Source organism: Channa argus, chromosome 20, assembly GCF_033026475.1.
Source record: "Channa argus isolate prfri chromosome 20, Channa argus male v1.0, whole genome shotgun sequence".
Classification (NCBI taxonomy): Eukaryota; Metazoa; Chordata; class Actinopteri; order Anabantiformes; family Channidae; genus Channa; species Channa argus.
In genome coordinates, this window is record NC_090216.1 from 2,393,794 (window position 1) to 2,409,365 (window position 15,572).

The window sequence follows — 15,572 nt, forward strand, 5'->3', positions numbered from 1 at the left end:
TCCTCGAGTACTCCATCCACTCTGTTGGCACTGATATGAGTAGAAACCCAGAGGAGACAAACCACACAGCTTCCTACACATGGCTGCTGAAGCATCTCAGAACGAACGCTAAGCTGTGTGGCTGCAAGCGATACTGGAATTTTCAGACTGTCCAATGACACATCTGTTATTATAATATTAACCACCTAATAAAATATATGATTGGACCTGATGAGGTGTTGTGGCAGGTGAAGAATATCCCCAGTAGCCCTGCAGTCGCAGGTTTGATTGATTTGGAACAAGACTGAATTTGGTTCAAATGTAAACAGACCGATCCGGTATGGAAGTCATGATTCCCATGTTTATTTGGCATTTGTTTTACGTCGGATCCCCTTCCTGACACAACTGTCTGCATTTATCCAGACTTGGAACTGGCACAAGAAGACACTGGTTTGTGCCCCGTGTTTGACTATGTAAGCTGCTGTATGCATCTATGAAAAACCAGCAGCAGGTCAGATCAGCACAGCTTTGTGTCTAAAATCATTTTTAAAGTAATATGACTAAAGATGTGTTGATTGCTCCTTCTGAAAACGTTCTTGTCTTGTATGAGCCTTCAGATGATCAGTAACATCAGTAACAGAAAATTGATAACAATGTTTGAATATTTTGAACAGTTAATGACGAAGGACACAGATTTGACTTTGAGCTCACAGAATTTTCTTACAGAAACAACATATTTCATATATTATAATAAATTGTCTAAACAGAACTTTTAGAGAACATTGCAGATAAGTGCGGGTTTCAGTTCCCATTATTATCTGGTTGGAGATCTGCGGAAAGTGACCCAAATTATTAAAACAACTTTTGTAGATATTGATAATATGCCAACATAATCTGTTACTTTCATGTTGTCTGTCCTGTTCAGATGCACATTTAATCACATTTTGTCAAGCTGTAATATCTGTTGGTTACTAAAGCTCATTATCAGCTCTCACAAGCCTGTAGATTATTTCTACAGTGATAAGACACAAAGGGATAAAAACCCAACATTGTGACAGAAATTAATAATTTGTGCAGATGAGATTTTAAGAAACTGATGTGTTCATTCAGTATCTGCGATATAATAAATTTAACTCCAGTGCTGTATAATTCAGAGCTGGATTTTCAACGCCAACCTGGTTTGAAGTCCACAGTGTTTCCCTAACTTAAACAGTGTAGGTTTATCTCTCTTTTACCTGCTCGTGTTTCTTTTACTCACACATCCCCATATAAATGCGAGCATCACATTGCAGCATTAGGTTCTTGACTGAGTGATCGACTGTTTGCTCAGCATCTTGAGAATAACATTTCTCAATGTCAGTTTCAGCATCTACAGTTCATAATGTCAATTAGAGTTTTAGAGAATCCAGATAAATCTCTGTACACCAGGAACAAGGCCAAAAAACAAACGGATGGCTCCGACCTTTGGGTCCTCGGGGGCCACTGCATTGACAACAGACCTGATTCTGTAGTTAAATCACTGCATGGGTTCCAGCCCAACTCTGAAAACTATTGTGTGCCATCTTATTGCGGTTTGTTGCTGCCTCCAGCTATCCAAGTTCACATTTGATTGTGGAAAGGAACAACCACATATAAACAAGATCCAGAGACACCACCTCTTTCTCAGAGTTCAAGCTAGTATAAAAAGGACTGATAAAATGGCTTTCAGAACCAAATAAGTTTGTTTCCTCAGTTGTATAACACAGAATACTGTTAAAAGACAAGGTGATGCAGCCCAGTGGAAAACATGCCCGTTTCCCATCTGTTTTTCAAGTGTCTGTGTCTTTGTGCTGTTACAATCAAACACTGGTTTCAAGTGATTGGAAAGTTCTTGCATTCTCTTTCTCATTTCATTTTGCACAGTGTCCCAACTTTTCTGTAAATGGGTTTTGTATAGATAGTGTGATGACAACACCAATGCACCATCTAAGCTGAATGAGACAGACCCTACAAATCTTGTCCCATGATAACCTTGACATGTAGATAGTTGAAGTTTTATTTTAATCGACTCACAAATTACACATTTCTGATTTGACTGTTTGTACAATAACGACATCCCCTGGAAGAAACATCAGAAAGTGGAAATAGACAGACAAACGCTTAATAAACAGAAGTGAGCTAAATTTAATCATTATTAGCAGTTTTTTGTGGGTTTTTTGTTTTTGTTTTATCAGGCTTTTCTGCAGTAATTGTAAAAGGACATTATGTGAGAACAAAACAATTATAAAAGTAGTATAGCAATGATAAGACAGTGCAGTAATGAAATGCTGAGATGATATTGCCCATAAATATTTGTTGTTGATTGCGGTTTTCCTACACAAAGCGGAAATTATGTTTATTGATTATGATGCATTGCCAGAAGTTGCCATGCTGTTAATCAACTGTCCCAATCTGCTTGACATGAAGGAGCTTGCCAACCTTTGATATCAATGCTACGTCAGACCTGTCAAAGCTTCATTTATTACTCCATAAACCACACTTTCTGTTGTAATCACAAATCAGCTCTTTCCCCTCATCCGAATGAATTCATATTACTGGGGCTTCTTACAGGCTGACAGGAGAGGAAGCTATGTCCTAGTGCTTGGTACTTTCTGACTTTTTGACTGACCTGTACAAAATGTCCAGTCTAACTGTGCAACATCCAGCTTGTCTGCCTATTGCAGTATATTGTGAAATTGACGTCACCCTATATTGAATTGGGGATTTCGTGTGCCGTCATATAAGCACGTCCATGCCTTTCTGTTAGTGGGTTGGAGGCTGATTGGAATTTTTGATTCTGAAAAGTGTCTCAACAGCTGCTGCGATAGTACAAGTCTGTGATCTTCGTCTGCAGTCAGGAGTCTTGTTTGGCAGAGAAAGCCTTTCAGATACAGTGTGTTTATTTGCCTTAAAACAAGGCCATGAGCTTTGTACACCATCCTCCAACCCCTGCTGAGTCAGAGCATAATCATCCACTGATTATGCTCCACAGAAGAAACCTTCGCAGAGATCTTCTGCTGTCATGTTAAATCCCAACCCTGTGAACCACAATGGGTGACTGTGGCACAGGAGGTAGTGCGGCCGTCCACCAATCCCACAGTTGTCGATTAGATTCCCGGCTCCTTCGGTCACATGTCAAAAGTGTCCTTGACCAAGACACTGAACCCCAACATGCTGCTCCTGGTGAGTGTTGGCCCCATCAGTGAGTGTGTGTGAGATTGTGAGTGTGAATGGGTGAATGAGAAGCAGTGTAAAGCGCTTTTAGTGCCAACAGGTGGAAAAGTGCTCTAAGTGTAGAGCATTTACCATTTACTCTTCACATGTGCTGGTAAACACTAGTAAACCCAGCTGACTGCATGATTGACTAGTAGCTAATTACATCGTCTGCGCTTATGCCAACAGTTAAATCATGACTTGGACTGCAGTTAAAGTTATTAAGTCCCATATTAGTTTTTTCTATAGTTCCTAGCTTTGGTGCGGCGGTGGAGGGGAGCTTTGTTTTGGGTTGGAATAACTGAAAGCGAATTGGTTCTGTTTGGACTGTTTAACCTTGCTGGTAGCATCCGCACATCAAACAATCCTATCTCATCCCCACAGACTGCTCCAGTCACTCATTAAGTCGAGGTGAACCAGTCTCCTGCTGTGTTGAAGCACAGTGTATATTTGTGATTGTTTGTGGGCTTTATATTCCCAATATTCATGCCACACTCGACTCTGAGTGGCTCCCCTGCCAGCAAAATACCATCCTGTATCTCTGTGCTTTACCTCAAGTGATGCAAGAGACACACTTGACTATTGTGTCCCGGTCCTTTTGAAAATGCAGAAACCCACCCTCGTGACAGTCGCTGGCTCTTGTCGGTGATGGAGTGCTGTGTAAAGAATAGGTAAACAGAGTCAGTGGTCAACATAATGCAAACAACCACCATGAATGCTGTAATTTCTCTTTGAAGACCTCATTCTCAAATTTAATCAAGCTGACCAAATTTATGACAAAATATGCAGTGCATTTATGTCAGAAAGATTAATGTCAACCTACAGGAGTGGTGAACTGTTCTGCATAGCCACTGCAGTGTCTGTGTTTAATTTGGGTCTGACTGTTGAGAAATATTATCCCAGCTTCAGCAGCACAGCCGTGCTGAAAGCTGCTACCTACATACATCATGATCTAGGCCAGCCCAAGCCTTTATTAAAAAATAAAAGCATGTAATAAAAACATGTAAATATGGAACCGGGGGGGAGGAGTGGTTTTTATTGATGCCTGTGCTGCAGAGCCGCCTCCTCCTGCGAGCATCAGATGAGGTTTGATGGGTTTGTGACGGCAACTGTAAACCTGCTCACAGGCCTTTGATTGGCTTCATTTACATAACACCTTGGCAGGCCTGCAGGGGGAGGGTGAGCAGAGGCCATTAAGAGGCCCCACATTTGAATTTTATACGCCCCGTGCATCACCATCATATTCTGATCACAAGGGGGACCCTGGCAGCTCAATTACACAGGGGCCTTGTTAGTATCAGACCTGTTGATGTGCGGGTTATCAGTTGAAGATGACAGAGAGAAGCTGTGTGTTTGTGTGTGTCAAGTCACAAAGAGATGGAGGGCTTCAGTCATCCTCACCATCTTTCTCTGTTTAACGGGACGAGAAGGCACGGAAAAACAAACCCTATATCTTTCAGAAGAATTCCTGGTTTTGTGGATAATGACTCAAACACTAATTTAAGAAATGAATCTTTAATATTTTTGTACCCTCCCTTGTCATGATCTGCTGCAGTGGTGGAAAGACTGAAGTTCCGACGTCGCTGAGTCTTTGACCCTGACAAAACAAATCTTACAAACTGAACTTGCGCTTTTATTTAAGGTTCACAACTTGGCTTAAAGTTGTGCCTTCACACTGTTCCGAACAAGTGAGAGCTAATAGAATATTTGAAGCTTTTAAGGGTCTAATTACCCACAAATCAGGCAAAATGACAGGACGAAATTAAAGCTCTTGTTCTCTGCTGAAGGTGGTGGAGTTCACCGCTTGCCAGAAACAGTCTTACTAAAAGAAATATGCGTGTGAGTTTGTGTGCGTCTATGTCAGTGCTTTCTTCCATCTTTGTTTCCTGACCATTAGTTAGTAGACTGTTAAAGGTTAGAGCAGGTGTGTGTATTTTATGGATATTCAATAGACACATACTTCCTGCTGCGTGTGTGTGTGTGTGTTCCAGAGCTAAATGTCACACCTGTCATTGGCGATGTGGATGAAAAGGCTCAATTATTCCTCCTTACAAACACACACACACACACACACACCATCTCTCTGTTTCTTTTCTTCTTCGTTCTTTTATCTCTACCCATCTGCTTTTTCCACTTGTTCTCTTTTTACATCTCTTTCCATCTTCCTCATTTTGCAGCTCCCTCGTTAATTTTACCATTCTTCTCCTTACTGTCTTCAGGATGTATCTCGGTAATTAAAACGTCCTTTCTCGCAGTCGTGTGATAAATGGACTGAGCTATCAGTGAACGCCTCCCACTACAACAGAGATTTTTCTTTTTTACATTTGATTTCTGTGTCACGGTTCAGGGAATCTGCTTCATTAACGTTCACCGCTGCTCCGTACGGACGCGTAACACGAGAGAACAGAACACATCCACATCAAGGCATTTCCACACTCCAGAGAACAGCAAAAAAGAAGTTGGGGTTAAGCAACCGAGTCAGACGTGCTGCTTTCAATTAAATTGCAGGGAGGGATTTCCTCAAGTGTGTTCTCCGTGGGAAGGAAAACAGGGAAACTTAAAAAAAATTGCCATTGAAATAGTTTTGTGCAGTTTGAAAGTCTCCTCTTGTGAGCTTGTAATAGCTGTGACATCACCTTAGCTTCACTTGCCATTTCCTTTCATTTAAACCGAAGGTGTCATTTACAAACTCATTTCCAGCTGGAGCACTGAAACAGCACAGAACCAATGTTTGGCTTCCACCTTGTGATAGTTTCAGGTTGCGTTTCTGGATCCAAATTACCTTTAAGCCCATGTGGTTATATTTATCACCGTAGCCTGAGCATCGCTCATGCAGTGGTCACTTATATTTGCATGTGCTTTCCACTTTGTTCTGAATCAGTTCAGCTTCCTTGCATTAAATAGCACCTAGTGGTCATTACCAGAACCCTTTCATCTACATTGCTGAGTGCTAATTGATCTCGTTTTTGTCGAAGAAACCAACTTCAGCTCTGATCGAGAACAAAGACAAACGTAACTGGACAAAAGAAGAGACGGATGCTCAGAGGAGGTCACGTCATAGATTAATTGGAGTTTGCTCTTTTTGGCAGCGACGATCAGTTTATATTTTAGTTTTTCCCTGCCAGTGTCGAACGACTGGTGAGATGTGATGTTTTACATCACAGCTGCCTCCTCCTGGGGCAGATGGATCCCACAGAGACCCGCACTATCAGTGAAGAGCTTTGAAAAGTGAAGACTCTATCAGGCCAGACTTTTATCATGTCTGTTTTTTAATTAGAACTTTTGTCTTGTGAATTAATGACTGCTCGCAGGCTGTAGGCTTCTTCCTGTAATTAATCCATACTATGGTAAAAGGAAGCCAGTCTCTGTTGGGCGCCACTAATCAATATTTACAGGCATGGCCTGCCTGGGGGGGGCTTCTTTGCTGTGAGGAGTGTTGAACATTTGCCGTATGTTTATATATTCTTCCACTTCTCTCCTACTCAAAGGGCTGTTGTTCAACACGTGTATTTAAGATTTCGTACATGTGAGGACATTTAGTTCCTTGTTTGTCCAGGATGCACATTTTCGCTCTTGTTTCATAACAACAGTGTTGCACTGACCTCAAAAGAATTATCTACCAGAGGGGAAATATGGAAACTAATCTAATGCAGTAGTTAATAATTGCCATTCTTAATAATTATTTTATTTTCTCCAATCCACCAACAAGTTCCAATTAGTCATGAAGTTTTTCTGACCTGGTCCTGTTGGGCCCGCAGGCCATGAATCGACCCACGCAGTGTGTCGATTAAAATATTCAAGAAATTGATCTAGATGGACTTGGATACTCTCCTCTTGGTCTGCAGCATCTGTGCTAGAGTGCAGACTGTCCACTACACTGTGTGAACATGTGTCCTGCCTGCTTTATTTTTCTTTAAAGTCAGCTTCACTTGGAACCTCAAATGACCCCCCCCCCACCCCCCTTAATATTTCTACTGCTATAACCACTACATGTGGTTTTAGCAAGGTAGACGTAAACGGAAATTCTATCTAAAACAAACCAAAATGTTATTTAAAAAGAGAATTAAATAAGAAAACCGCAATATTTTATTTGTTTTTAGATCAATTTAAAAAGATTTTAACCTTCCACAATAATAAGTGTATTTGTTTGTTCAGGCTAGTTTCAGTGGGAGGCCTCCTCCCTTTTTCAGAAATGACCTGATCAGATTCACTCACTCGGTCTAGTGACATTCTCTGTTTTCATGACATACAGTGTCCATGTCCATTACTCTTAAAAATCATTATGAGGGAGACTTGCTCTTCTGACCAATCGGAGAAGGGCAATGACTTGTGCTTGATTGGTGAGTTTATTAGCTTCTCATTTATGGATTACTTATTGATAACTATCTGATTTCTGCAGAGCCTGGTGGAGGCTAAAGCAGATGATAGTGTTGGCTTCATTGCACACGGTAACAAGTTAATAGCTTCATATGTGAACAAAAGAGATGCTTCTACACAGTTCACTTCTTTTCTTTGAGCATTTTTAACAAATGTAAATGAAAAACTATCAACATCTGTCACAGTGTTCACATTTAATGTGTTTCTTGATTTCTGTAAACTGGAAAAAGACGTTTGAATTCCTTTTTTAAAAGCATCATCAGGTTTGGGTTCCTGCCAGCGAGTTGAAAATAGAACATGTGAGAAGATCAAAATTTAGAAAAAGGGTACTTTGCCCCCCAGTTATTAATGCACTGACATTTTTTGAACTTTGATGGGATTTTATGACCTAAGCCTACTGCACAGCCTCGTCTCTCACACGTTTAGGTTTTGTTGTTGGGGTGGGGGGGTATGAATCATAAGCAAAGTGATGCTTTAGATAAGAAAAGGAAACAGTAGCCAGAAGGAAAGATACCAACAGGATGCAACCTGAGTCAAAGTTTAAACATTTAGCAGAAAGTGACTTATAGTAAATGCAACACTAGGAAAATGTCACTTTCTATGAACCTTCTGAGCTGCTCTGGGCTGTTCTGCTGCCTTGAACCCCAGCTTTGATACCTGCAGGTGAGCCCAGGCGAGACCAACATTTATTGTGAACAAAGAAAAACATTCAAAGAGTTTGAAATCTAAGATGTTCAACAACATTAAGGTACAAGCAAAAGCTGTCAAACTACTTTAGATGTTTTTAGTTTTAAAGGTCAAAAGGCCACGTCTAAAGTCTACCAGCAGACATGCTCTGACACATTCAGGCTCTTGGGTTTTGTTGGGCAGGGCAATACTGAGCAGCCTGAACAAAAACTGTGAGCGACGTGGCAGCTTTTTTAGTTTCCCCTGCTTTTGCAATGCAAATCAAATGCTGCAAATGTAGGAATCAAGCACTGGCTCTAACACGAGACTCCTTTGTGTTTGACTTAGAGGAGCTCATTCAAATCAAGGTGTTAGAGTCGCCAGAATCATCAAAAGCGACAAATGAGGTAACTGTGAGAAATGATCAAAAATACTGAAAGTCTACTAACTTTACTAAGTGATGATAACGCAGCAGAAAACACTGGCCAACACATCCATATGCACAACATTTGGTTTTCTGCAGATTCAAGTTGTATTAAAGCAATTAACTTTCTGTTCGTGTAAAAATAACTCCACAAGGCAGCAGGTCAGGTGTGCAGACTACACAGTTAAGTCCTGTTTATATGTCTTTACCGTTTTCCCTTCATAATATTTTCAGCCTATTAGCCGAGGTGATTTCCTGGCGTTGGCCCAGTGCATCCTGGGTTAAGCTCCAGTCTCCATGTGAGGGAAAACGCCGGAGTGAGGATGTTTACGACGACACCGACACCCTGTGTTGTTGGAATTAATGAGCTTGGCTGTTGAGGCAACTTGTTGATTGCAGGGTTCAAAGCTGGGCTGCTTTTCCAGTAAGTTGGCAAAATGGACTCATCCAAACTGTGTTGCTTGCTTTTGTAAATGCAGCATTTATCGTATGACGTTAGACCTGTTGTGTTCACAGCAGGTAGGAGAGTGGGAATCCACATGTGCTCCATGGTCAGTAATTAGATACATTTTGTCATCAGGCTGGGACCAGACCACATATATTTAGTATTTATGAACTGTTTTTTGTCTTTATTTATGATGACTAACTAGTTTGGGCATGAAGACGAGGCATGTTGCACTTCAATTGGTGCCACTGTCTGTGTCTCCTGGGTTTCTACCTGATTAAAGAAAGGTTGCATAATGCCAGTTTCACTATTATGAGGCGTGTAGACATGTGTAGTCTGAAACAGTAGTTTTCAACTAGTTATGCAGCCAGACAGCAGCTACACAGTAAAACTGCCATATTTGATCTATTTGCACCAATATCCATGTGGGGCAGAGAGCTGTCTTCACGTTATTACTGAAAAGCACCACTGGCTGTTTTTGAGAAAATATATATTTTGTCATATTGGTTTTTCATACCCTTTTGCTGCCTTCCTTTGGCCATCACAATAAACATTATTCAATAATTATTATAACTTTCACAACCAAGATATTGTATCAAGTGGACGGATTAATTAAGGACATTTTTAAATGTCTTCAGGTTGAGTTTCATGGCTTAGTAGAAGCAACCAAAACAAAGATGGAAACAGTTTTTGAGAGTAGAGTGTTTGTGTAAAGTCGATATACAGTATATGTTGGAAACTGGCTAAAATGTGTTAAAATCCTCATATGCTCCATTGTGCTTTGAGTGTTTTTACATGGCACAACCATGTCAGACTCAGCTGGAACAATACTGACACTAACTACCAAATCTACACAGCAAAATGCATCAATCACATTTGAATTTATTTATTCCAATCAGGCATGTTTGCTTCATTGCAAACTAGCCTCTAAATATTTGCCTGAGAAACGCTGCACATATTTCCATCTCTTGCGAATCGAAATGAAATCTGCTGCATTTTCTGTGTCCTCTGGTCTACCTGCCAATTTTGAGGGGCTGCCGAGGAGAGATTGGTGTGACTTCGATGGACAGAGATAAGTGCTGGCTTCTCTGCTCGGAGGATGTCCCCCACAGTGCCTTGCTCAAAGTGGCTCTGGAGAAATTGATGAGAAACTGTGGCTGGCAAGAAGTTCTGCAAATTGCTTTCAAGTCCTTCCACTTGTGTTGTTCCAGTGCTTGAGCTCAAGAAAAAGAGGCTTGATTTATTTATATATTTATTTATTTAACTGGATGATTTCTGGAGAGGACCGAGGACAGACACACTGAGGGAAGGATGAATGGAAACAGACTGCTTCATTAAGTAATATTAGTATTAATGCTGCTGAAAATAATCATCTACTGTAGCTAATGTAATTTCTGGATGGTGGTTTATGAGCAGGAATAACCAACGGCATGTTAGTAAAACACATGCAGAGGATGCACTGACTCCTAGAATCCATACGGAACTAATGTGGGATTAAGACAAAGAGCTTTAATATAGACCTGCGTGATTGCTGTGTAATCTGAGATGTCAGCTCAACTAAAATGTATGTTTTATATGAGATTGTATGAGGTTATCTAATTTATTTTTGTCTTCCTTTGGCTTTTCCCGTAAGCCTGGAGTTGCCGCAGCATGTTGATTTGCTTTTTAATGTCATTTTTAATTTGGAGTTGGGGCGTGAACCCCCGACCCTACGGTTGACAGGTGGCCACTGCTGCTCCAGAAGCCACAAAAACTTTATTTACCACATTTAAAATTGATGACATGCAACTCCACTACCCACTTTGACCTCAATAATAAACACAGTATAATTATCACCTTTCTGACAGTTTAAAACCAAAATCTGAGAAATTACAATAATTGTAAAAGTAGAATTCATAGACTTAGCTAGTGTATTGGATTGCATTACATTGCACAGGTGGTCACAATGTTAAGCCTGATCAGTGGACTGGATGGTTGTTTTTACACACACCAACAATGTCTGCAGCTTAAGTCTCTATTAAATAATTAGTAAACCACAATGTCAACAGACACTGTAGTTTTCAGTCCTGTGTGGAGCCCTCAGGGCAAAAAACACCAGAAACAGACCTGTTGGTTTTCCACAACAAATGTTCAGATCACACATCAACTGTACGTATGCTCAAGTCCCTGTCAGTGCACTACTAACTACCTAACATTGATCCACGAAGGTCGGTTTAAAGGGCACGTTAACATGCGCTGTCAGTAGTTTACGCGAGAATTATTTATTTTGTGATGTCAAATTACGGCATAAATATGATCAAACTTTTTAGCCAGTGTCAGGTAAACCATTCCTATGGCATGAACGCACCACCATTGCCCTTTTCACGTGCTGTGTAGAAGGACTACAGCTGTTCAGTGTAGGGGAGAAGTTAGGGGAGGTGTCATTCACATGAAGGTGCCATACATACACTTTGTCCTCCAGGTGGGCGCTGCCATTAGGGTTTGACGTCGCGTGTAACCCATCAATGCTTTACGTCAGTAAATACTTTGGAAGCAGTGACATTACCTGACTGGCAAGTTAATGTGAAACAGTCGCTTCTAATGTAATGTAACCATTGTCTAATACCTGAAGACAATGGTTCAAACAGATTGTTTCATGGGGAGAAACACACTTGATTGCAGGCTGCTCGATTTAGATTTTAGAGAATTGTTCCTTTGTTGCAGTGGGAGTCATCTTAATCATGTCTTCATGTTTTGGCTCAGAGATCAAATTTGTGATTTTTAATTAAGTCTTTAGTGAGTCCTGCCCATTGTGTTTTCAAGATTGAAGATTCAGAGAAGAGCAAATCAGTAAGAATAGAGCACAATAGGTTTGTTTTTATGACGGTAAAAGTCCAACAAACGGTAAATGAGATCAAAAATAGTGTATTAACAGATTTAAACAATAACCTTGTGGACAGCTCTTTGTATAAGTGGGCACAGATATTGTATAAAACATGAATAAATGGATGGATGAGGTACTGACTTCCACAGTGCTTTGTCTTAAGTCTTTGAAACTGTGAATGACAGAGCTCTGAATTTCTAAATTTCATGATATTGTCACCCAATTGTTCCACCAGTGACTTTCTCTATGAGGAGGTGAGTGGGAGCGTAGGGCTGACTGACAGATGGAGGGATAGGCAGAAGATGTAAAAAACGGGAAAGGGGCATTAAAAGTGAATGTGTGGTGGGGAGGGTGGGTGGCTGAAAGACAGGGATAATCCGATGAAACAGTTGGAGGAAAAAAAACAGGAGAGCAGTAGAATAGAGTGGCAGTTGGAGTCGGGCAGGACTCGGTACAAGCCAGTTGTCAGTGCTAATAGACAGAGAAGGATGGAGGGAGGGGAAAAGAGAGGAGAATAAAAGCAAGAGATGTTCGGGCCAAACAACCTGTCACCAGCTATAACGGAGCATAGCACAACACAGCTGCCTTGTGTGAATGTCAGAAGAAACTTCTCTGGCAGTTTGGGGAAGAATCTGAGAGTAATCTAAATGGTATTCTCCAAAGGATAGATGCTGTCCGGGTCAGTACTGCAGCTGAAGACTGTGCAGGACTAGAGATGATGGCTTCGGTGGGTTCGGCTGAGGACGAGTCAGCTCCGAAAGACAACTCTCACAGTATTTACATGTGGCTGGTTGTTTTTATGAGTCAAACATATTCATCCAGGACCCTCAGACATCAGCAAAGATAAAAGCAACTTCTACAAAGACCTTTGAATCGACTCCGCTTTGAAGAGTAATTGACCAGACTAAAGGCACAGAGATCAGCCCAGATGTCATTAGCAAAAATGCTTGGGAGGAGTGTTGAGAGCCAAAGCCATATGATGCCGTCCTCTCTGGGTCTGTGCGACAACAGAATTGAAGCTTTGTTGCTTTGTTTCTAGGTTTGGGATTTCGTTCTATATATGTTTGGTGACACAGCTGAGACCATGGAACATGGCAACATTAACGGAAGTTTAAAAAAAAAAAAAAAAAAGAAGGGGGCATCAATCTAAGCAAATATTTCTAATCTATCGATCTAAGCAAATATTTTTGTAAGTGCGATGGAGGAAATAGATGTACTAATTCTTTGTTTTTGGTATTATGAGTTTATGAGTAATGATGAAGAACCAGGCTCCTTCCCGTTGACGGGAGCCAGTTGGTGGTCCAGGCATCAGACATCTTTTATTGGTGGTTTCCCTGCCACAGGTAGATGCTAGGAGAACCCAGAACACTCTGGAGACATTCGATTTTTTATCTGGCCTGGACTACATTGTTGAATCTGCTGCCACCGTGACCCAGCTGTACATAAGCAGCGTTGGATGGATGGAATTTCTACCTTTCCAACTTGGTGTGTTTGTGTCACCTGTTGGATCATAGTCACAGCAACTCATATAAAGTTGACCAGGTGAGCGAAGACGCTTGAATTTGCCACAGACCAATGGTGTTAAAACCATGTGTTGTTCTTCCTGTTCTGAAGGAAATTAGCAACATCAGATCACACGATGGTTTAAGATTAATCCTTTGACCTTTGTTATTGAAGTCTGTCTTTTTACACACTTGATTGCACAGATAGTGTCTTTACGTTGACAACCAGGTAGAAGTTGCTTTGAAAGGGATATGACTCCTATCAGTTGGGTGACATTGTCAGTACTGATGCAATCTCCTTGTCACTGTTTTTTATCAGGCTAAAGTGTCATTCTTTGCTTCTTCTGGTTGCTCCCAGCTTGCCTGAAGCATCCTTAATCATCTGAGAGCAGGAAGACTTAACCTTGAGTGGAGGCAAATGTGTCTACGCCCTTGAGCAAGACAATTAACCATTAAGGGTGTTTTTGATCTTACCTCGTTTACAGCTTTGCAGCATTTCAGTGATGTCTGCACAAACATATAACATAATAATGTTTGTGCATTTTCTCTCTTTTACCAACTGCACATTGTTTTTATTTCATTTTTTACCTTTCTTTCCTCTTCCTGTTGCTCCAGATATCCGCGGCCTGCAGGGGTTCCTGGACCAGACGTCCCGTCAGGGCGTGGACGTAGCTTTGCAGAGAGTGGACAGGAACATCAGCAAAGTCTTCACCAACCTCTTCACAACCATGAGAACAGAGGAGCTCAACCGATACAGAGACACACTACGCAGGGCCATCCTTCTGCTCAGCCCACACGGAGCGCACACATTCATCCAACAGGTCGGTCCAGTTCGTTTGATGTGTGGTTATACGTGTTCACGGCAAAGAAGTGCGTCTGCTTGTGTGTAGTTTGAGCAGAAGTGTGTGTGTGGGGGGATATTTAAAAACATAGTGACACAGCTGTGTGTATGTGCGTATAGAGAGGAAACAATTGTTCTTTTGTGTGTATATGTATGGAGCCAGTGGGTGTTTGAAGGACTATGGGTTTAAAATATGTAATAAACAACTGTATATAGCAGCACCTTTACACTGTGTTTATGAAGTGTTTGTACAGTGGGAAATGCCCGTAGGTAATGAGTTGTTTTTGTGAGTACCTATAAGAAACAAGCGATGTGTGAATGGAGATAAATGAGTAGTGAAAGGAACAAGTGAGTTTGTAAAAGGTACAAGTACGTGTGCAAAGGGAACAAGTCGGCGAGTAAAACGATGAAAATAACGGAATGAAAGTGACTGTGTACAGAGATCTAGTGAGTGAACAGACAGTATGTGTCTCTTCCTGCCCTCGCTGCTGCACACAAACCTGGATCATGTGTAAGCCTGGTGTGCGTGCGCGTGTGTGTGTGTGTGTGCGCCCAGGTGTATTGGACCACCTGGAGTGACAGATGGAGCAGGTTAGTGCACACATGCATGGTAGAGAAGCTTGTGCATGGTGAAGCTGAGTTTTTCTTAATATTTATTACCCCTTTCATTTTTCATCGTGACTCCTGTCCACGAATCAAACTGATGTGTGTTTGTGTTGTGAATGCTTTTACTTATTTACAGCGTCTGTGACCCTGTCTGTCTGTACGTTCTGACAGAAACACAAAAAGGCCTCATTTACAGCTGTAGGTCTTTTGAAATTCTCTGCTCTGTCACTCATGGTGATGAGGATTAGTCAAACAAGGCTAAATAAATATGTAGATGAAATGGGATCATTCAGCAGTGTTTCCTACTGTGCACCCTAGGTTGTGTACACGTCTGATTAAAAAGAGCACTATGAGCACTCCATCTGGGAAATGAGGAAAGGAAATGTGAAATCTCAGCAGACGAATGAACTCTGTTGTTTTTCATAGCATGACTTTAGAAATGCTTGTGGCCTTTGCTAATGAAGTGGTGACATGTTCCACACCCATGCTGCATCTTTTGGTGAAGAAAAAGTGACTAGAAATTAAAGACACAATGTTGCCAAATTGTGAGTGTTTAGTTTGATTTTGCTTCAGATGCTGCCTGAAAAAGAGCAGTAGACACTAAAATAGGGCAGATGTACTATGTACAGTATTTAGCT

The 15,572-nt window shown here is 41.2% G+C and overlaps 1 protein-coding gene across 4 annotated transcripts in view; it reads left to right on the forward strand.

Annotated features, from left to right (window-relative positions):
• Positions 1-15,572, forward strand: part of grid1b (glutamate receptor, ionotropic, delta 1b) — a 441,163-nt gene that overhangs the window by 287,687 nt on the left and 137,904 nt on the right. For all 4 annotated transcript variants that reach the window (XM_067488822.1, XM_067488819.1, XM_067488820.1 and 1 more), the window contains exon 4: positions 14,103-14,308. In XM_067488822.1, coding sequence (XP_067344923.1) covers positions 14,103-14,308 — 206 coding nt within the window. The remainder of the gene's footprint in view (positions 1-14,102; positions 14,309-15,572) is intronic.